Raw genomic sequence first — 22,883 nt, 5'->3', positions numbered from 1 at the left:
GGCCCAGTGTAGAGGTAGGAAACACTGTACTGCTTGTATTTGAACACCACTTCTGGTAATGTTCAAAATTTACATGTGGGATGTCAGATTCTTTGCCCAGGTCCATTTCTAATTTTAGCATTTCAAATTAATGTAAACCCTTATAACTCAAAGTCTACCGTAATATGTGTAGTTTTTCATTTGGAAACCATATTTCTAATTTATTCTTGCTTCAAAATTTTAACCTACAGATGAAATTCAAAACCTTTCAAGTGCTGATTTAGAAAGAAAGTACTACATTGTTCAGACTAATAAGAACTTGCCCAAAGTCAAATTGCTGCAGGGTCGTGGTGAATGTGGAGAGTTTTGGCTTGGCCCAGTGTAGAGGTAGGAAACACTGTACTGCTTGTATTTGAACACCACTTCTGGTAATGTTCAAAATTTACATGTGGGATGTCAGATTCTTTGCCCAGGTCCATTTCTAATTTTAGCATTTCAAATTAATGTAAACCCTTATAACTCAAAGTCTACCGTAATATGTGTAGTTTTTCATTTGGAAACCATATTTCTAATTTATTCTTGCTTCAAAATTTTACCTACAGATGAAATTCAAAACATTTCAAGTGCTGATTTAGAAAGAAAATGATTTGTGGAAATTGTAGGCCAGATGGATGGAGGTTCATTTCTCCTCTGTTTTTTATAGCATGGCTCTGACAACATCCCACAGCTGAGTGTTTGTGGGGTCACTCTTTTATACTGTGAGGGTCTTGGCTGGGAGCTATTAGTATATCCAGATGACCCAGCCTGCAGCAGAGAATGCAGGATTCCCATCCAAAGCTCTCTTGAGACACTGCAGTGACATCTGAATTTCAACTTGGAATACATTACAGTTTTTTTCAACATCATGTTTTCTGAGTGATAATATTTTGGAGTGATGGAAAAAGGAAAATAAATGAAAACACTTTTCATGGAAAATGTTATGTGCATGCAATGTGATTGCAAGATTTTTGTTGAGCCTCAGTGGGGATGTCACAATGGTGGAGCATTGGACATGATTTGTGGTTGTTGAAAAATTTATGCAGGATTTGAAAGAGCATCAAAAAGGGAGAATTCCACCAAGAGAAAGTCTCTATTTTAGTTCTTATTAAATTTACATAAGTATTTTTGCTACTCTAGTTTAGCTAAAATGAATCTTTATTATTTTGGGGGAGCTGGAAAGCTTTCACTCTAGCAACTGCACTTCAAAAAATTATCTTTGAGGGACTGAGAATGGCATCCAATTGAATTGGTAGCACAGTGCAAAGTCTCACACTTGTAGTTCCAGGTCTACCATTGCTGCTCGTTTGTATTTGTCAACCCACTGCCAAATTGTGAATGATTCGTGTCAAGGCTGCAAAATATTTGTATGAGAGCAGTAACTCTCCAGGACAACTTGTGCCTCACAAGGAATTGCTTTTCAAATCTGCTGTGATGCTGGTAGATAGAAGCAATAGATGGGAGGAACAGAAATTAAATTAAAAGATACAAATTTAGAGCTGCCTTGCAAAGGTTTGGGGAATTCACATACAGTCTCATGCTTTGTTTCAGTGCAAAATAATACCAATACTTGATGAAGACACCCATTATTTGTCAACAGTATGAATGTCAACCTACCAGTCAGCTGCTTGAACAGGCATTAGGCTCAGAGAAGAGTGGAAATTCCTCTTAGATCTTCTTATTTTTGACATTCACACTGCTGACAAATGCTAAGCTGAAAGCTGCTCAGATGTGGAATGGACAGCTATGAAAGAAAATCGTATTAATTATAATTTTACAGGGTAACTAGAGCATTTCGTTTCATCAATGAGTCCTTGCTAAGACAGTTCTGCTAAAAGAATGCCCTGGAGGGCCTGGCAGCATTCCCCAGTAGTTCAGGTTTCTTGATCCACTGTAAAATATATCTCTCAATAAATGCTGGGATATAGGATCAGACACTTCACACGAAAAGCATCTCTGGCTTCAACACAGTATTTTTACATATTGTTGAGCTGAATTGGCTTTAGCTAATGTGAGAAATCCTTCACTCTGTTTTTTGCTGGAAGGTAGAAGTGACTAGAGAAAGAGTAAGGGGATTAATCTGGGTGATGCTGAAGCCAAGAGTTCCTCCAGTGTGTTCCCAGCTTTGGGCTCCATAACCATGCTCTGCCCTGTCCCTTCTCATACCTCATCCCACCAGCTCTCCTCTGCCCTCCTCCTCCTGCACATCTTCTGGATCTGGGACTTCTGTCACTGCAGCACCTCTGACAAATCTGTCTCCTACCTCCACTGGAGAGGTGCTGAAGAGTGAAGTAATAGCAGTCCTCTGGCTGTAGGGTATAACAAGGGTTAAATGCTTTAGTAGGGAATTGCAGGCAGGGATTTATTTGCATTGAGTCTGGCTTTGTAGTATTAATCCTTCACTTTCATAAGAATCAAATTTGGAGCAAAAAGGAAAAGAAAAATCCTATTGTGCTTAAGTTGAAATCTCATTTACTGGTTTCAAAGGGCCAGACCCAGTCAAACCCTCTTATGTCTGCTTTGCTGTAGCAGGAAGAGAGGTAGTGACCTCAAGGTATCATAACTCAACTGTGTTTTTATTCAATATATATATATAAACTGTGTCTTCTGGGGTAGTTTGTTTTCCTTCATAAAAGCTAAAACTTCAGTGTATCATCAACTTTAGCCACTAAGGCAATTTGTAATTAAATACAGCCTAGCAGATTGGTGCTTCTTTGTATACAATAACTACCAGAACCAAGCAAGGATGCTACTACCTCCATCCCTGCATCTACCCTGGAAATACTCAGGTTCTTCCATATGAAATGGTCATAAGAAGTGCTGAAATCCATCCCAGTGATTGGAATTGACCTCTCTGGTCCACGAGGGAACTTTACATCAAGTTGCTTCCATCAACTTTAATACTCAGTTCAACTCAAAGTTGAACTTTTGGGAAAACACATATGGAGTGATAGTTCAAAGGTGCTTCAAGCAACTTCTAAATTTCCTCTGTGTGCTGCTGGTGACTGCGGCATTGGACACTACATGAGTGGCACCCCAGGTACCAATGTGTGCTGCTGCAGAGGTCATGCACCAGGGGAGACCACACCTGCTATGTTGTTGTGCTGCAACATAATGAATGCCCTCAGTTTGGCAGGGGAGGAATACGTTTTCTATGGTCTTGGTGTTAGAGGGGTATTTCCACTTTTTAAAAAATATGTAGTTTTTCTTTTAAGAATCTTTTCCATAGCACATCAGAAAAAAAATAACAATAGTAAGTCAGCACCATCTGTGGCATTTGTAGATTTCTAGGACAGATTCAGTGTAAGCAGTGGGATTTCCCCATACATTTCATGGATTAAAAAAGGGATCTCACAACCAGTGATTTCTGTAACACATAGAAAGAGTAGATTAATAACTGCTTCAAAATCTAGAATGCTTCAAATTCTCTACCATGTCTTTGTCTGTGAAAACCTGCCATTCTCACTCATTCCCCAAAAGACTGTAATCAAGAAGTAAAAGCAGGAGGTCTAAAGACAATCCATAAACTAACACAGGGTGGAGAAAACCAGATTATTTCAGTATTATGTGATTTTTGGGTTTGGAAAAGTGCACTGTGAATGCCAGGAGTTCTAACAAACCTTCACCTGGTGTAAATCAATGCAGATTCAAAAACAGTTGGTGGAATTCAATTCATTTTAATCAGCTCTGGAGGTGACTGTCTCTTAAGCTTTTTTTAACATCTGCAATTACCTGAATAATAGTAAGGCACTAAGACTAGAGGGAAGAGGGAAATAAACACAGTAAAGAGGATTAACGAGAGTTGTTTGGTAAATAAGCAACTGAGATGGGGGAGAGCGGGGACATGCAGTGTGTAATCCTATTTCTGTAGCTTACTGGTGTGTCAGTGTCTGTGAGGGGAGTAAGATATTTACATAAAAGGGAAAAATAAATCCCTGGCTCCCTGTATAAAATTAAGATAAGAGAGCCATCTGTCAAACCTCGAAGGGGAAAGCAAAGCTGAGCATCCTGGTCTTTATGACAAGTGATGTGCCAGCTATTCAACCTGTCAGGGAGTGTTTCAGATGGCTTTCAAACATGTGAAAAATACATGCTCAGAATCTCTGGAACATCCCTATAGTCTGAGATGACCCATGAGCAGGTCACTGTGCCTGGTGATGTGGCTCCTTGGTTCTGCTGGATTTCAGGTAGGATGGATCCATCTGTTCTCGGATGTACTGCAGGGTTTGCTGCCAAAGAGCCCTCCTGCTAGATCAGCAGGGAAAGTGGGCTGATGATAGCCAAGCCTTACATGATATACCTTTTATTCACTGTTCTAACTTTGTGAAGCCACTGTTTTATATGTGTCTCACAGCCTGAGAAAAGGGTACCATAAATGCCTACATAGACACTTCCTTAGGTAGGTGCTGAGTTCACCTTCAAATAATAATTAAATGGAAGAAAATATTGTACTGAAATAAAATGACAGGTCATATTTAAACTGTCTTAAAATTCATTGCTCAGGTATTTTTAGGGTGCTTACCATTGTGTATGATTTATGGCCCCTGTATACTGCAAAATCTAGTTTCAGAAGCAGGAGCATGGTTCTGAAATTTGGCTTTGTTTAGCGAGATACTTGCAAGGGGAAGACACTGAGACTTTCTTAAGGAGGCTAAGAACCAGCAGTGGGGGTTGTAGTAAGGGTTCCTCCATGGTGCAGGGATTTATGTCCCATTAAAAAGATGATAGCCCTGCACTTTTTCCCCAGTCAGTTTTGTATCACTCACTCCCCCAAAGAGAAAGAACTGTGTAGTCCTCTACATGGTCATCTGCTATGAGCCACTGAGACTAAGCATGACCTATTGCAAAATCAGCATTAATTGCAACAAAACAGTGCTGTTTAGCCTGAGCAGAGAAGACAGAATCATAAATGTACTTAATTGCTTTGAAGAGCAATTCACAGCATGACTGATGACAGACAGGTCAAGGTGAATTGAAATTGTTAATCTCTCCTATTCTCTCTGACACGTTAGAGGAGTTTGTACTGAAATGGTGCCTTAATTCCTTGCAGATGAAGGGAAAGATAGTAATTACTCAGAAGGTAGAGTGAGATAGTTGGCGGAAAGGATAGGTTTCGAACTACTGTTTGAGTGGGAGGCACCCAAAGGGAAGAAGAGGGTCTGTGGGGGCAGATCTCTGTGCCTTTGATGCAATTAATTGATGCCAGACCAGATCAGCTCTGCAAAAGGAATCAATCCCTAAGAAGTCATCCCTAAGAATCATAGAAAGGCCCTGGGAATGTTACTGAGGGCAGCTGAGAAAAAGGCATACTTTAATCCAGATATTTTGGAAAAGTAAGGAGAAGATCTTTGCATTGTGGCCTGAGTCCACTGTCTGAATGTTGATGTTTATCAACAACAGGATTAGTATCTACCACTGAACACCACTGTCCAGGTCTTCTGTCACCTCTAACCAAAACCTAACATGCCCATGTGTTGCTTACCCTCTATGCCTAATCATCTCCCAGTGGTGAATTGACTCCCATCCTGGGAATGAGGCTGCAGATGATCTACTAAATACAATTTAAATATCTTGAGCAACCAATCTTTCTGCAGGAGATCCCATTTTTTAATCATCGAGAAATGAGTTTGTAAAATCACAGGATGATAGAGGTTGGCAGGGACAGCTTGAAAGCATCTAATCCAAACTTCTGCCCTAATAGAGTCAGCTAGAGCAGCTTGCTTATGTCTGTGTCCTGCTGGGTTTTGAATATCTTCATGGATGGAAAGTTTTGTTGGTTTTCTTGTGTTCTTTCAAATTTATCACTATTTACTAAACTAAATGTAGCCTTGCCTGATGAAAACTGAGTGCTAATACAAGGAAAATCAATTGTTCTGCCAAAGAGTGTTGAAGTCTGGATGTTGGTTGTGCAACGGTTTTGAGAGTAGTATTTACGAGACAAGGTGTTGAGGAGTTTTACAGCTTGACCCAAGCCCAGTGGAGATGCCAGAGCTCTGCTGTATTTATTTTGCTGATTCAGTGGCATCAGTGGGGATTTTGGACAGGGGACTGCTAGTGTGTACTGCATGATGTTTTTTGGGTGCATCAGGATGGAGAAGGATTAGTGTAATTTTTTAAGCAGAATAGCAAAAGCATTGCAACTACTTGTTAGGCTCTTTTGACAGTTCAAGTGCTGATGAGTGAAGTGGATAAAATAGCCTTTTACTTGGAGGGGTGGCTCAGCCAAGCCACATGGGCACTGCTGTGCAGAGCAGTTTGTTTTGCTCCTGTCTGTGCAGAATGTGTTGGTCAGAAAAGCAGAAGGATCTGCTCTGCCGTGCTGTCAGTCTAAGATTTTTATAAGTACTACATATTTTCGTAACTGTTGTAGGGCAGGATTGCTCTGTTCTCTTCTAAGTTATGCAAACTCACAAATTCTGCTAGGGAAAAAGTTTGTGGTCATAAATGGATAAAATGCTCCACTGTTTCTCATAGCCAGGAACACTGAAACCCTCCAGGAGGCTTTAGTCTTTAGCATAAAACAAGTGGTCCAGTTGTTTCACAGAAAAGTCTCTTATGGATCGTTATGCACTTGTTTACTCCTAATTTGTGATATATTGACAAAGCTGCCAGCAGAAGTCTGTAGAGAATTATGGTCTGTCCTGTGACAAATGAATTTTTCAGTGTGACCAGAAACAAACTTGCCAATTTTTCTGTTTTCTACGGCAGATGAGGGTGCCTCATCAAATGGGCAGAAGTCTACCCATACAGCCAAGTATTGTTGAGAGTTACTGCCTCAGTGCAACTCTGATAGCCATGGGTGGATTTTACACACTTGTGACAGAATATAATGCTCATGCTGATCTAATTATATTGGTTGCAGCATTCCTGATTTACCCCAACACAAATAGAAGAAACAAGTTAATAGTAAAGCTTTGAAACATATAGGAGAGGTGCAAGGCTCACCATGATCTTTTTATTGTATTTTTTCCTAAAGACAAAAAATAATTTTTTCTTAGGCATTCATTTAATTTTTTAGCCGGTCATACTTTTTTCAAGCTGATGTGAGAGTGCTATTGGCTGACCATGTGGGTGAAAAGCCAAAGCTGTGGCTGTGGCATACCCAGCACAGTGTGCAGAGACATTTGAATAAACTTTCTGTTTTGATTATCTGGAGCATCTGAGCTTAGGACTGAGCTTCCGACCTGCAAGAACCCAGCAGCAGCAGCCTGCAGTCCCTGAGTCAATATTTTTTTTTGACTCAGAGAAAATTGTACCTAAGGTAGTAGGGAGGGGGTGTAGATCCATACTCCAGTCCTTATCACCCGGAAATTCCCTCTGCACAAAAATAATCCCATGGAAACCTCCTTGCTGACCTTATTTCCCCCTTTTGCTTTCCACACATGTTTTGCAGTGCATTTTTAGTAAAGCCTGATTTCTCCACTGGCTGGACAACTGCAGCTCCTGGTGAGCTGAGTTGGTTTTGAGGGTCCCAGCTGAAAAGAGATCACATCTCACACCCCCTCACCTTGTTCTGCTGTTTGCTCCCTTCAGCTAAATTGTCCAGAGGGAAAAGGCACTCTGCATATCTGTGACACTCATGGGGTGCACATCAATCACAGCCACACCTGAGCCCCCTGGACCTGTGCTGCCACTGCTTGAGGGGCTGCACATTCTGATTTCTGCCACCTCTGCCCTTCCTTCTCCACAAGCCCTGTACTTAGTGCTCAGTATTTATCATGCTGTGGGGTTGCTAAGCAGCACACAGCTCCCTGCTCGGAGAGCCTTGCGCTGAAGGCGAGACGCGCGGTAGGTCAGCGTGGGCAGAGCTGGGATGGGAGAATATGGTACCTGCTGGGGTGGTCCCTCTCCACAACACCCTTGCCTTGCTCTCACTCCAGAGTCCCCTCCATCAGCAGACACGTGGCCACTCCCTCTGTGTGGCTGGGCTGGAGAAAGATGCTGCTGGTTTGTCCATCTTGGACAGCTGTTGGCTAATTAGTTGTGTTGGAGAATGTTGGTGGGGATGAGCGTCACAGCATCCGTTCCCCAAGCTCATGCCAGGTGATGGAGTGAACAGAGGGGTCTGATGTGTGTGAACAGCTGTATGTAAAGAGTCTGATCCCAGCTGTGTGTGAGGTAGGAGTGAGAAAATAGGGTCATTCCTCATTCCAGCCTTTGAAAGAGGCCATGAGAAGAGGACCCACATGGAGAAATTGTGCTGCCTTTGATGTCTGCTTTTTGAGGCAGTGGCATGAAACCTTTATGAAAAATGTTAATACTCCCAAGCAGCTGGAACTGTAGTTTCTTTCTTTCACTTGCTCTGAGCCCTGAGAAGCCAGTGTCGAGACTGGCTAAACTCGAATTCTTCCTCAGAAATTGTTCCCAGTTACAATTGTCTAAAGCTGCACCAAACCAAACTTTTGCATAGACATCAAAGTGAGCAGGACTTGCTGGTTTCTCTGTCTCGTCATGGACTTGCCCCATTGCACACCTGGAGCATGGGAAGGCTGGGACCATCCTGTGCAGTCCATGGACATTGTGTTTGCATTTGTCCTGCAAAGAGCAGGGTCTGGCTGTGAAGACTCTTCGTTGTGAGTGGAGAAAGACAGAAGCAGCTGCATGAAAAATCAGTGGTCTTAGTCTGGTTGAAGGCAGAGACAGATTGTCTCAAGTGCAAAGTGATCTAGATAGCTGCAAAGGTCAGTTAATTTTATGAGTTTTAATTTTCTTCTCAGCTCTTTGCATTTATTTGTGTTGCAGACACTCTTCTTTCAAAGACATTTCTGTAAGAGAAGATCTGCAGGGAATTTTTGTTGATCTCAACAGAAATTTATCATAATATTTAAATAATGTTGTGAGATTTTATTTAAATGATTCTATGAAATAGCAGTAGCTTCATTCTTCATTCTTCCATCATTCAAGTTGTGCCTATGTTTGACAGTGATTAAATGGCAAAGTAGTTATCTGCATTCAGCAAAATATCTGGACACAAAGTACCATAATTTGGGGAATGGAAAAGTCCATTGCCTAAAATGCCAGTATCTTCAGGCACTTGACTGATGAGGGGCATACTGTCCTTGAGAGAGAGCAAGAGAGCAGGGAAGAGCAGCCCTTGCTCATCTCCTTTCTCTGTCCCTTATTATTTCAAGCCCACATTTTTCTAGTACTAATGCCCACCCTGATCCAGAGCACAGGCTTTAACACCCATTCATTTTGCAAACACGGTAGGGAATTCCTGTTCTTTTTTCCTCTTCCACTCTCCTTTCCAATATGGACATGTTTTTGTAAGGACACCTTCTAATATTTCTCCAGTTTTCCTAGTTAATGTTTGTTGAGCACTTTGAAGATAGCAGGCATTGAATAGTTGTTCAACCTTGTCCAGAAGGTCTAGAGAATTTTAAAGAACTAAGAGAGAGATCTAGGTTTGGGTTGCCACTAGTGTTATTGTATTGCAGAGTGGCAAATACGTTTGTTACCCTCTTGCCAGCACCTGTGAGAACATGTATGTCTCAGTTTTGTGGGGGCAGATCATGCCTAATGCAGTAGAGTTACAAATAATCCCACTTTTCTGGGTGCAGCATGCATTTTTCCAATCCCAGGCTGGTTCTACAGTGCTTAGCAGAGCTTGGTGCACCATGAACTGAGCTCCATGACTGTGCCTTCACTGCCTGCACTGCTCTGCAACAGGACCGGCCTTTGAGGAGCAGGAGTGTGCCCAGCTCATCCCCAAAGGGCACTGCCAGTGCATAGTCCACTGCCAAGCATGGCCATGGCCATCCTCCAGACATGTTTTGGCTTTGTTCAAAGTGCCTTCATTTCATGCATTTAATGTCCTTTTTTAAATTTATTTTTTATCTTGTTTAGTAGCTTTTTTGCCAATATGAAAAGCTGGCATTATGAGTTCATTTTTTTTTTTTACATTAGTCCCCTTCATTTTTCTCCTTTTATAACCAAAACATATTGACAGTGTATTCTACACGGAGAACACCCAATGGATAATGTCAGCTGTAATATCCCTCCAGTCAATAAAACCTTTTAAAGATCATTAGAGGGAATGCAAAGAATGGGTTATTATGTGAGGGGTCACTGAAAGTACTTTTATCAATTATGTCAGTTAATTGTCCAGCATCATAATAATAAAGCTGCTTCTCTTCCTTAAGATTGGTTTTATGTAGGAGCATAATTCTGAAGTTAGCTTAATTGAAGACTTGGTAGGAAATGAGATTTCATCCATCACCTTTGTCTCCCAGGGCCAGATCTTCCTGTGTAACATCAGAACAAATCCTCCTCAAGTCCAACAAAGTCTGTGGAATTACTCTGACTTTGCACTGCTGAAAATAAATGGAGACTAAATTCCACTTCTTAAATTTCACATGTGGCTCAGCAATCTACTGTATTTACTTGCAATCTGAACAGTCCAAATCCTCCCTTTAGATATAACCAGAGTCACTGCAGCAGGCTGAGAGAGGTGCACTTCTGCAGAAAGAGATCTGCCCCCATGCTTTGCAGCCCAAGTGCAGCTCAGGGACCCTCTTAAGTGCTGATGAATGGCTGCCCAGCAGTACAGGTTGCTTTTTTCCCATGAGAGAAACACTCACCAAAGGCTCAATCCATGCATAGAGAGGGGAATTTGAGTGTGAACCATCCCAAAACAGAAATCACCCACATGCCAGCAGGGCTTCAATGCACTCCAGGAGCTGGTCAGCTAAAATTGGCTGTGAGGCAGAGCAGAGTTAGCTGTAAATCACAGGCTTAAAACACTCACGTGAACAGCCAGAGGAGAAGAAGCTCTCCTTGGGAGTTGGTATCTTGGAGCTATGTCAAGCTATCCTGCAACATGATTTCCAGAGCTGTGAAAGAGACTTTCTCTTTTTGCATAATCATCCTAGCACTATATAGAGCACTTGTACAGATCTTCTCCCCCTCTCCACACAAGACAGACAGAAAAGATCTGAAGATGTTAAAAATTGTATGGTTACTTGCTCTTGTAAATATTATTTATCATCTGACCACTGGTTCAGTTTGGCTAAGACTGAAGTACTCAAAGGTCTCTAAGGAAAGAATGGCCTTTTCTGATTTATAAAAGACTTTTTATCTGTTTTCATAAGGGGCAAAGGGGCAATGCAGCTTGAGGAAAGAGTACTCCATCGAATGTCTAAAACTGAAAATAACCCAATATACATAGCCCTTTCAAATGCTGCAGGTAATATCATCCAATCCTATAACACTTCCTGGTTTGGAAGGGTAAATTTAAAAAATCATATATTGTGATAAAAAGTAATAAACACTGGGACAAGATGGTTTGTAGGTCTTTTAGATGCTGGACTATCCAAGTAACCTGAGTGGAGATGGAAATATGGGTGATACATGTAAAAGCCTTGGGAGACAAACAGAGCTGTAGTGAGTGTGTTGCTAAAAGTTGTCCAGATGGAGCTGCTTTTTATTATAACTGTAAAACATTTGCTTTGTATGTGGGAGGCAGTAGAGCCAGTAACCTCTTCCTACAAGTAATGAATAGTGCACTGCCTGTTTTCTGGACAGATAGATGGTCACATATGGCCATTAGCTAATTTGATAGAGAAAAACTAAGGTTCCAGAGAATTTTTATCATTAGGGTTTCTTCTTTGACTTCTGTCTTTACATTGTCAAGTAAAATATATCCAGTCTGATTTTTTTTTTCATGTGTCTCTGAGACAGTGAAAGGTAGAAGTCAGAATGTGACTCTTTCCATGATTCTGAAGATTTTCACCAGAGAAGCGTCCTCCTCCAACATGAACCCCGTATGTCTAAGCCATAGCACCAGGCTGGCCAGCGAGGCTGGTTGTGTGTGGCTGCACACAAATTTAATGGCTGTGTCCCTGAAAGCAACTGTTGTCCATGCACTGAACTCCTCTAGCAGGAGTCCTGTTCACAAACCAGTCATAGGAAGTGACTTCTCTTGTCCCACCACTTGCTCTCATGGAAAGTGATTCACCTCTGATGACTGAGGCCAGCATGAATCAAACAGTTGTTTGATGGGCGCCCCCAGTACTGAGCTGTAAACAGCCTCCATTCATGTTCTTTATGTTCTTATAAACATTCAGATTATGCAGAGTGATGGTCTGTTGAATAACATGACAAAATGTATTCTTCCATTCCTGTCTGCTAAATAAGGATGTATTTGAAGTGTGACTGTAGCCCACACATCATCATGTCTGGGCTCCAGCAGTGAAGTCTAGCCTGGAGCTCTCAGCAGAGCTGCCACAGGTACTGCTAGCAGCCTAGCCCTGGAGATGAAGCTGATTGGAAATAAACTACACAGATACCTACCCTGATTCTTGGATAACTTTTTGTAACCCAGAAAGATGCCACTGCAGATTGATCTCTACGGATATATAGGTAGCTTGGATATTTCTGTGTGTTTCTATTTATATGTCCCCTGAGGATAGACTAATCCTATGAAGCAAATGGGTGTGTTGTATGAGACCCGATTTTATTGAAAGTTGCTATCTTTTGTGTGTTGATAGCTAACGAAATAGAGAATAATTAGATGGTTATGGTTATGGAGAAGAGCTTTGAGATCACTGCACATGTAAGTGAAATAGCTCTCTGATTTGCCCTCTCTCTTCAGCCACTTTGCCCCAGAGATTAGCACTCAACCCAGCACATGCCAGCACCAGAAATGGGGCTGCAAAATGGAGCTTCCCAGAGAACTTTGTTCAGGAGTAAAACAGCAATCTGGAGAGAGACAAGCTCTTTACATGCTACTAAAGGCACCTTCCTGAGAGGAACTGAAAACACAAAGGGATTTTTGGCATGAGCACCCTGTACATTGGCACAGATACAATTGTGCAAAGACAGTCGGGAGATGCCTCATAGCTTTCACCTTTAGTAAAATCTGTCAGTTGATACTGATACCCATACAGTGCAATCTTTCATGTATATACATAAATAGAGATTTTTGCAGTTGGCCTTTACAATTTACAGTTTTGTACCACTGCTCAACAAAGAGGGAAGTTTTACTTTGAACTTCTGACTAATGGTAATCCTCTCCTACAATGCATACCAAAAAACCAATCTTTGCTCCTCTAAAGATATCTGAAAAGAAGAATGACCCTCTATTCCTGTTTTGGAAGAAATAGGATATGTGTTTCCCCAGACAATAATCCAGGGCAGCAAATCCCCAAGTGGAGACAGGTGTCTCCTGGCAGTGCTGAGTCAGGTATGGGAACCCCAGAAGGAGGTGAATTTGAGATCCTGTCATGTCTCTGCTGCCAGCCCAAGGTCACCCCTTCCTAGCTTAATTGGATTTCCTTGGAACCCAGCCTTCCCAAATACTGGACTGGATGCACTGGCACTCAACAGAGACATTGCTATGGAGGTAGTTAGTTAGAAAGAGGTTGGCAACACTCAGATTTTCTTATGAAATCAGGTTTTATTCTAAACTCTCATGCCTTTCAAGCATGAAACACCCGGAAGTGTATGAAATATATATTGCACTGGGAGTTTTAAACTCTCTGGTAGCTTACTGTTCTGGACAAAACTTCTGTTCCCATGTCGAAGTGATTTTATTCTTCTCAAAGTTTTATTAAGCCTATAATGAGGTGTGATAAAGTCATGATTAAATGAACAGTCTGCTCTGGTTTTACTTGATTTTGTCTGAGTAGTCACAATCAGAGATTTTCTGAAGTGTGTACAAAGGGGACACGAGGAGAAGCCCTCTCCTAGTACTCTATCACGTAATTGCCTTACAAACAGTAGGTCTGTGCCAAACTACACAGTAGCCAAAGCTGGCAAGGAGAGTTTTGCCAAATATACAAACTAAGTTTTGTGACTAGACATGATAAAGGGCCAAAAACTATGTTTCCTCTAACAAATTTTTTAAATGTACAACATAAAAATTGTGTTTGAATATGCATTGACCTTTATCCAGGACTCCGCAGAGGATTGGTACAAGCCAATGTGACAAGCCAGTATGAAATTCTTTGATAAATAAGATGTATAATGTGATCAGAACCTCATCTGAAATTTTAGCTTGATGTGTGAAATACACTGTTAAACAGCTGTTTGATGCTTTCTTGATTTTAGGACTCGCACAAGTTAATGCATGCATGGTGGAGAGGTCATTGTGGACTCTGAGGCATCATTTCAGGCGTGTGCTAAGCTGTACAGAGTTGCATGGCCAGAGTTTCATTCACAGATGTTTGGCATGAAGACCCAATTTGTTTGCTAAACAATGTATAGCAAATTATACTGTAAAACAATGCAAACCACTTATTAGTGAAAAGCCTGTTTCACCTGCCACCAAGTGAGTATGTCACAGATATGAATAGTTCCCTACTCATTTCCTCACTAATTTGAAACATCCCTTTAACCAATCAAGAGGAACCCTGGAATGGAAATGCATAAATGCATGTCCATACTTATCATCTGAAAGGGGGCTTGGAGTATTACTCTTTGGAAGATAATGCTCAGTTTGGCATATTAGGTAGAAAATAGGATAAAAGGTGTGCAAGAAACTTTGCATGCTTGGATCTCAACAGTGAACAAAAATTGGAATAAAAAGAGTTAGTGGCACAGAGCCAGTGGCACACAGAAAGCCAATGGCCTAATGCAAGAGGGCCCTTGAAAAATCACAACAAGCCAAAAGGACTTTGTGTATCTAAATACATGGGCCAGTTTAATCACAGTGACAAGTGCATACCAGTGTGCCAAGCCAGTGATTTAAATGGGGTAACTGGGGCAAGTCTGACCCCAAATCCCTGCCTATTGTGCATTTGAAAACAAATTGAGAGAAGGAGTTAAACAGAGCAGCCTCCAAGCCCTAACTTTTGCATCTAACAATAGTCTTTTCATTGAGACTCAGGAAAATAAGTGCTCTGTTTTGCTAACACTAACCCTAAGCAATTGATAAGGCAGAAGCAGAACCTTGATAAAATCTCCATTCCCCTGTCTGCAGGCTCTGAAAAAATACTCTTCCATTGCATGCAAGTGGTGTGATATCCCTGGCAACCTGTCTAGCAGGGTCTGCAGAGAGATCTCACCATCAGAGGAGAGCCTCCAATCCACCCAAATCTGTGCTGGGACACCAGCCTAGGGAGGGAAAGTGCAAATTTCAGGACAACTGAAGCAGTGCATCTTAAAATCACTACTAGAAAATGCAAAAAATGTAGATAAAAATGAGAGAAAGACGTTTTTTAACATAAAAAAAAAGAAGAGGAAGTCTAGACAGGGAAAGAAAATGGAACTGGAGAGGTGCAGAAACATAGGAGACCAAAGAAAGAATGAGTAAATAGGAGAAAAAGGGCAAGTAAAAGTGGCCAAAATGTCTTCATTTTTTAGCTGTTGATAGGTTTGGAACTGGGAGAAAAGAAAAACAAAAGGAGTTTTGAAAGCAGCAGAGGTGTTTAGACAGCCACACCATTTTTCCTGCTCTGAAAAAAAATAAGCACTGCCGTCAGATTCTCCCTTCGTCCTGTCAGGGATGTGGCATGGTGGATGTGTGCTTTCAGTGTCACAGAAGACCCACATGACCTTGTTTCAGATGCAGACAGGCACTACATGTTGAGCACTGAAAAACAGTTTATCAAACCCCTTAGCCTCCTTAACTCTTAGTCTCCCCTTCCATTTCCTTCTCTAATAGCTGGAATCGTGACTAATATTAACTCTTACCAGGTAGAGAGGCACAAAATATCACAATCAGAAGTATTTTATTTGAGATTACAAGCAACCAAATTTACCTACCTGTAATCACTGTCCATAAAGCTTTCATTAATACTGAAATTAAATATCATTAACCATTTTTTATTAATTGCTGTTTGTTTTGTTAAACATTGTCAAGAACAATAGTACAGAATGACTGTTGTTATACATGTATCTGGTCCTCTTTTTGCCCTCAGCATCATCTTAAACTCAAGACACTCATGTCTGAAATATCTGTGTGGAAAGCACAAAGCTTTTTTCCTCCTGCTATGTTTAAAGCATCAAGTTAAGCCACTTTCAAGAAGGGAAGTTGTGGGGGGAAGTTACAAGATGGAACATGGCCTGTTACAGAACTTAAGCTCAGGTCTCCCTTTGCAGAGTAACTATAAAATCCTAAATAAATTATTTTGCTCTGTGATGTACAGATGCTTGATAGATTTCTGCACTTGTTGAGAATTTCCTGAATTTTCTCACAATTAACACATGATCCTGGACTATGTTAGCAAACAGTAGGAGTGGCCACTTAACAAAACAAGAAGGTGGTGGTGCTGGAAGGTCACAGCAAGCACCATGTTTCAGTCACTAGCTCAGACACCTAGAACACAGACACCTCTATCTGGCTAGCAGACTAGCCTGCCTTTACTGACAGTACAGGGAAACACAAATGGGCACAAAGCATCTGACATATTTTGGGTATCCACTTTAAGCTGTTCTGAATCATGTTTAAAAGTGCCTGTTTTTCTTCACTGGCTGTGGAGATTGGCTGGGTGGTCACCACAGGTGTACATATCTGCACTGGTCAGTGAGTTCACTCCCAGTGACTGAACACAGTGGTGTTCTGATGACTGGTGAGGGACTTGGCTCCTTGGTGGACATGACTGGTCATCATCCCTATTTGAAGGATGAAACACTTTGAGGAGAAAGATCATGACTTCCCCAAGGCAGAGCCCAACCCAGCACCCAGCCCAGCATCCCAGCCTGTGCTCCAGAGATGAAGGTGGCAGTGGAGGACATTCCTTCCAGCAGCCTTCATCTCATGCAACAGGGACACCTGTATCCATTAACAGACTAGCATGGGGACACCAAAAGCACATCATGACACCTTAGGACAAGACAGGTCACCTTCCAGGTGGATTATGATGCTTGACAAAATTAGCTGCTGCTTTGGCCTGTGTTCAGAAAGGGAAAAATAGACAGATGTTCAGTATTATTATATACCTTATATGTCCTCACTTTCAATCTGTATTTACAAAGAAGATGTTGATCTCTGTTCTTTCTTCTCTCCCTTCCTTGCCTGTACATCACCGAACCTGGGATCACCCAAGGAAACCAATGAGAAAAGAAGAGAACGGAACCAGTCGGTCGGAATATGCAATGACCTCCTCCCAAAACAACAAAACAGTTGATAACAATGCGGTCGTATAATCCCCGAAGCCCCGCCAAGTGCAGGAGGTGGTAAACTTTCAAAGCACACACAGAGTATGCAAGGTGGGTGAAATGAGGCAACCGAGGGAGCTCTGTGGCCAAGGACTTCATTTCAGAAACAGCGCACGCATCAGTGATCCAGAAGAGAAAAACAGGCTGCTCTCCAGGCTTGCTGCTGCTCCAAGGGAGGATAAACTCACCCACCTGGGCTGCCCAGAGAAAAGGCCTCACAAAGGCATAAGCACTGCATGCTGCATCCCATGAAAGTGATGTTGCCATGCCTCCCGCTTCTTCTTCCTCTCTTCCCCGACTTTTGTATTTGAATTGTCACAAAAAGATTCCGGAGTAGGATATTTTGAGGAGAGGGTGATCTGCCAGAGTGGCAGTAGTTTATCACAGATGGGTCAGAGGGAGGTGGCTCCCTCTAAATGGTGAGAGGTGTCACCTGTGTGCTTCTCCAGCCTGTGCAGTTTCATATACTGATGCTTCATTCTTTTCATTCTCACTGTTTTGTTATTAAAAAGGGAACAAAGGTTTCTGTTAAGCAATCAAGCAAAACTGGCCTGTGACTTATCCCAAGAAATTTATCTGTGGTCTGGTGACTATGCAGTTTTCATGGCTGAAGTTTCCAGGCAGAAGAAATCAAAATGTGAGATTTTAGCAATTAGCATTGCTATTGAAAGAGATGTTATTAAGATGTGCTTTAAACATTATTGCTTCATAATCAGCCTCCTTTTTTGCACCACACTTTTATATTATCTTCAAAAATGTTCCTTTGTGAAATTCCATGTTTCTCTGTGTTGGCACCACACTGATTCCCCAGGGAAACTCCTACAGGGAAGATGCTGTTTACATCTTGGTGTGAGTGTTTGGGCAGGATTGTGTTGAAAGGACTAGCAGCTCTTTGAAATTCTCTTCATTCACTGCTTAGTGTTGTTCCCTCAAAGTGTTGAGTCTCCTGAACTGATGCACTGAGGACATTGCAGGTCTGGCTTGTAGGACCACTTTTGAAGGTCTGGTAGCTGGTTGTGCCCGCATTACCTCGGTCTCTGCCTCTCCTGAGCTGAGGCTGACAGTGGTGCCAAGTTCAGCATACAGTTCACTATGCTTTCCACAACATGGATTGCAGATTATTTGAAGTAAAGCTGAATCTACCCAAATTCATTTCCCGTAGGATCTCAGGTCAGACTCAGTAAGTAGCCCTTAGGATAAAGGTGATGAGACTAGTTGAGATGCTGGTCTTTCCCTACCTCCTGAAAACTTTCCTTTGTGTCATATCTCCATGTGTATGTCTCCATTTACCTCTGTGCTGAAAGTAATGATGCAGTCAAAGACAAATTTACACCCTGGCATCTTGTCTGGACGTAAAACTTTGGTACCACTCGGTCTCCGTATCTGTGGGTAACTCCCAGGCACCGATGCAGTCTCGCTCCGGGACCTGGCTGCCCCCAGCTGTGTTGTCTCTTAGTACTGCAACACACCAATACTTTCAGTTTTATACAAGGATGTGCCTGAACTGCAGAAATCAGACCTGGATTTTGAGTGCATTCCAGCCTGTGGGTAATCTATTCCTGGGATGCAGAGTTCGGTGTGATGGTAGAGGAAGACAACGTTCTGCAGATCTTCCCCAAAAAAGCTCTGGAATGTTCAAATCAGCAGTCTCAGCTCAGGCCCATCTGCAGTTTTCTATTACCTATCAAACAATAGGGTGTATGTAAATATAAGTACCTTTTCAATTATAAAATGAAATGCTGCTATATATTGCTCTTGAGAAATGTATGTAGTTATTAATTTAGCTTTTTAGTCTGTCATCACTATGTAGAAGTTTAACTGCATAAAATTATTTTTAAAGTTAGACTTTCTTGGGAAGTGAATGCAATTGCAAAAGTTAAAGGAGGCAAGTAACTCTTTGCCCACGAGTATGATCATTCCCAACCACATTAATGTTGTGTGCTTGTGCAAGACACAGTGATATATTCTTAGATCCAAAGTGGGATTAAAATTGCAGAATTTACAATTTGAATCTAGTATCCCAAATGTTGATTGCCTAAAGAATTTAGCCCCTAAATACTATAATGAAAATATTACAAGTATATTTCTAGAATATTTTTAAGCTATAACATTTATTTTGGTGTAGTTACCTATGTTCGCCTTTCTTTTTTTACTCCAGTTGTTTCAGCCTAGATGTGGAAACGTGGCATAGTTTGAGACTGGTTGCATGTTTATCTGAGAGTATAAAGTATGAATGCAGATAAGTTTAGCATAATATGGGCTCAGGATTAGCACTTTTCCCTAAAGGTTGTTGATTTTATTTGTTTCTTAATACAGCTTTAAAGGCGTGCTCTGTAAGGTCAAAATCACAAAAAGGATTTGTAGGTCATTATGTCCATCAAAGTATGTCTGTTTTTGCAAAAAAGAGTAAAAAGAGATGGTCACTAAACTGTCTGATTTTCAGTGATATCAGTGGTAAAATGTCCTCACTAGAGAAGATGCATGACACAATCCACAAGCAAATCCAGCCCAGGTCCCATGAAGTCTCTTCAGGAGAACATAAACATTAAAAACTTCCTGGAGCGCGGAGAGGCATCGCAAGGCACAGCACATGCCTCCAGGAGCTATTTCCAACTCTACCACTGATCTGCTGTTTACTAGCAAGTAATTTTGCCTCTCTGTGCCTCAGTTTACCCATCTGTATAATCACGGTAAAAGTAGGTACCAGCTCTGGGGCAGCTTTTTGAGAGAAATACGCGCAGCTTATTTGCTAGGTGGATACACACTATCATTATATGCAACATGCTGATAAATGTATCGGGCACATAATTTCCAGAATAGTTCTTGAGCAAGCATTCCTCATGTGCTTTTATAATGCATTGGCCACAGAAAAGCAGCAGCAGACAGGCTGAGAGCTGCTCTCCTGCTACCCTTTGCTCTCAGCCCTCACATCGCAGCGTGGCAGGGAGAGGTGGGAAATCTTCATGGGGTAGCTTTGCCTTTAGACTCCTGCCCAAGTACAGTTGGCTACATTGCACCAGAATGATCTTGAGAAAGGCGCTAGGAAAAATATACTGGAATCAGACATAACTCTTCAGAAAAGGGAGGTTAGACAGGGGATGTCACTGAGGAGTGATTTCTGAGGCTTGCTGATGGGGTTTAAGGTTGTGTTTAATACTCTACAAACTACTTGTAAAGCTTATATAAGAGAGGCTTCTGTGCTTGCTTATTGTATTATAACTAAATGCAAAGGGAAAGGAGTAGGCCAGATACATAAGCATTTTGCTAAGCAGTGATCTTGGATGTGGGAAACTGGCAACTCAAAATTCAGCTTTACAACCATTTTGAGTTCCTTTTAAGCTACTAGAATACCAGGGGTAGAAAGGACCTGCCTAGCTCCATTCACAAAATAGTCAGATCCGCAGCAGGTGTGAAGGTGGCCAGTTTCTACACAGAAGGTGCTTGCTGTGCTCTGACCACCACCAGGCAAACTCAGCAAACTGCTGCCCTCAGTCTGAGGGAGAGCAGCAGCTCCAAATCTCTTCTCAAGGATCACCACTAGCAGGGAATGCACCTTAAGGGCCTGAGCTGCAAAGTGTTGAGTTTCCTTGCTCCTCACAAGACAGGAAGGTGGAGCTGAAGCCCCAGCCCTGCTGCCTTTCCTGTCCCACACCTGACACAGTGGTGTTCCCAGGGAAGCATTTCTGCCTTGGACAGATGCTGCAAAAACAGACATGGAAAGAAAGGGGAAAGTTCTACAAAATATAATATATAAATATATTGATATATATCTATACAGAGATCTGATTGTCCAATCTTGCATGCTATATGGTCGCAGCACGTGGAGAAAGTGTGGGCACCCTGCTCCAACCAGGTTATGACCATTGATGCTGCAAAGCAGTGGAGAATCAGGCCTATGGTAGATATGTATTTACAATACTCCCTGCACCTGTACAAAAAAAATATATTATTTTAAACTGCAAAATAGTGTGTTTAAATCAATGCATGAATGTAAATATTCTAAGATCTGCCTTCTTGACTGTGTACCACATGTACAGATGAAAACAAATACTGTTTATAGGAAATCTGTATCAGTGGTTAAATGACTAAAGAGAAAAAAAATATCAGACTTAATGTTGTCATGTTTCTCAAACAAGCCATTAATGTATATTTAGTATTTAAGGATATTGCTCAATAAGTATGTTCTGTACCAAAAGCTGTGTTGCATATACAGATTGTGCAGTACCCTATTTTAAAAAGGCACCATAATTAATTTTTATTTTAAATAAAAATGTACTTGTAAAAACTTAGCTGTGTCCTGTTGATTATGTAGCTGAGAGCATTGAATGGGGGAATGGCTGCAGTGCCTCTTCAGGCACTTCTCTTATTACCCAAATTTACCAGACATGCTTGAGCAGTTTCTGTTGTGGTTTTGGAGAAGCCCAAGGCTGCTGCTTGTGCGTGTTTCTGGACAGGTGCTGGTTCTGTCTCACCTAATCCTGCAGTTCTTGTCCCAAATATGTGCACTGCTCGTGGTGCATAAACAAAGGGATTACAATCATGCATTCCTGCAGCCTCCCAAGGCTCATTAAACCCTTTCTCTCATGCTGAGGGGCTGGAAGTTTCATAGACTCGTTTTAAAGTGATTTCTTCATCTTTCACATAATACTACATATCTTTATTTATTTTGGTGCAAGAGATAATGTTCACAATATTCAAGAGACAATGTTAATTTATATTCTAACTCCCTGGATGTTTTTCACCCTCCTTTTTTACTCAAGAACAAAAGCATTTTATGGACCAGTCCTTCAACAGATGGACACTGACACACCATAGCTAAACCTGGGTGCTTTGGCTGGGATTCCCCGTCTCAGTTCTGTGCCTTTACCAGGTGGAGGTGAAGAGCACAGCCTCTGTGAGACCCTGCCACAGCCTGCACTCCTCCTTCACAGCAGGGCTCCTCCTTCCCCAGCCACAGGAGGAGGCTGAAATATTCCCCAGGGACAGCCAGGTACCTGTGTGAGGTCAGCTAACACCTGCTGTGAGGGCAGCATTTTGTTTAAATAGGGAAGCATTCTGGTTGTCTTTAGTTCCCAAGACATTATTCCCTAACAGTTTTTTGCTGCTACCTTAGGAATTATTTCATGTCCTAGTTTGGAAAAAATTCTTAAATAAGACAGAGCAACAATAATAATCTAGCATGATAGGAACATGAAGGGTCTAAAGCATAAGTCTTATGAAGAGCAGCTGAAGGAGCTGGAAATGTTTAGTTTGGAGAAAGAGGGGTTCAGGCAATACTTCATCTCTCTCTACAACTTCCTGCAAGGAGGTTCTAGCAAGATGTACTTCAGTTTCTACTGATAACAAGTGATAGGACAAAAGGAGATGGCCTCATGTTGACCTAGGGGGAGTTTTAGATCAGATATTAGGAAAAACTTCTACCTTTAAATGGTTGCCAAGCACTGGAAGAAGCTGCCCAGGGAAATGGTAGAGTCAGTATACCTGGACCTATTTAAAAGACACAGATGTGTCACCTGGGGACATGGTTTAGTGGTGAATGTGACGGTGCTGGATAAGTGGTTGGACTTGATGATCCTAGAGGCCTTGTCCAACCTAAACTATTCTATGATTCTATGATGCAAAGCGGTTGAGGGTCAGTTTAATGAATTACAGCAATAGCCATTATGCCACAGGCTATGGTATCTGTCAGGTTTAAATATGAGACAGGTTTTGCAGAAGAAAACTTTCATGTTAAAATCTCTAGGTGACCACTGAGAAAAAAAAATGCC

The 22,883-nt window shown here is 41.6% G+C and overlaps 1 protein-coding gene across 2 annotated transcripts in view; it reads left to right on the top strand.

The window, feature by feature from the left end:
* The window catches only part of PRIMA1 (proline rich membrane anchor 1), a 50,568-nt gene extending 29,168 nt beyond the window's left edge, over nt 1-21,400 (top strand). The window contains exon 4 of one of the 2 annotated variants that reach the window (XM_041402505.1): nt 17,004-21,400. In XM_041402505.1, coding sequence (XP_041258439.1) covers nt 17,004-17,103 — 100 coding nt within the window. In that variant the 3' untranslated portion in view covers nt 17,104-21,400. Of the gene's footprint in view, nt 1-14,064; nt 14,113-17,003 lie in introns of those variants that run through there. The other variant, XM_041402515.1, reaches the window with a different exon arrangement.
* Nucleotides 21,401-22,883: the final 1,483 nt, after the last annotated feature.

This window comes from Onychostruthus taczanowskii, unplaced genomic scaffold (assembly GCF_017590055.1).
Source record: "Onychostruthus taczanowskii isolate IOZ18803 unplaced genomic scaffold, ASM1759005v1 scaffold1, whole genome shotgun sequence".
NCBI classification, from domain to species: Eukaryota; Metazoa; Chordata; class Aves; order Passeriformes; family Passeridae; genus Onychostruthus; species Onychostruthus taczanowskii.
The sequence above is the reverse complement of the archived record's forward strand: the minus strand, read 5'-3'. Positions and strand labels throughout refer to the sequence as shown.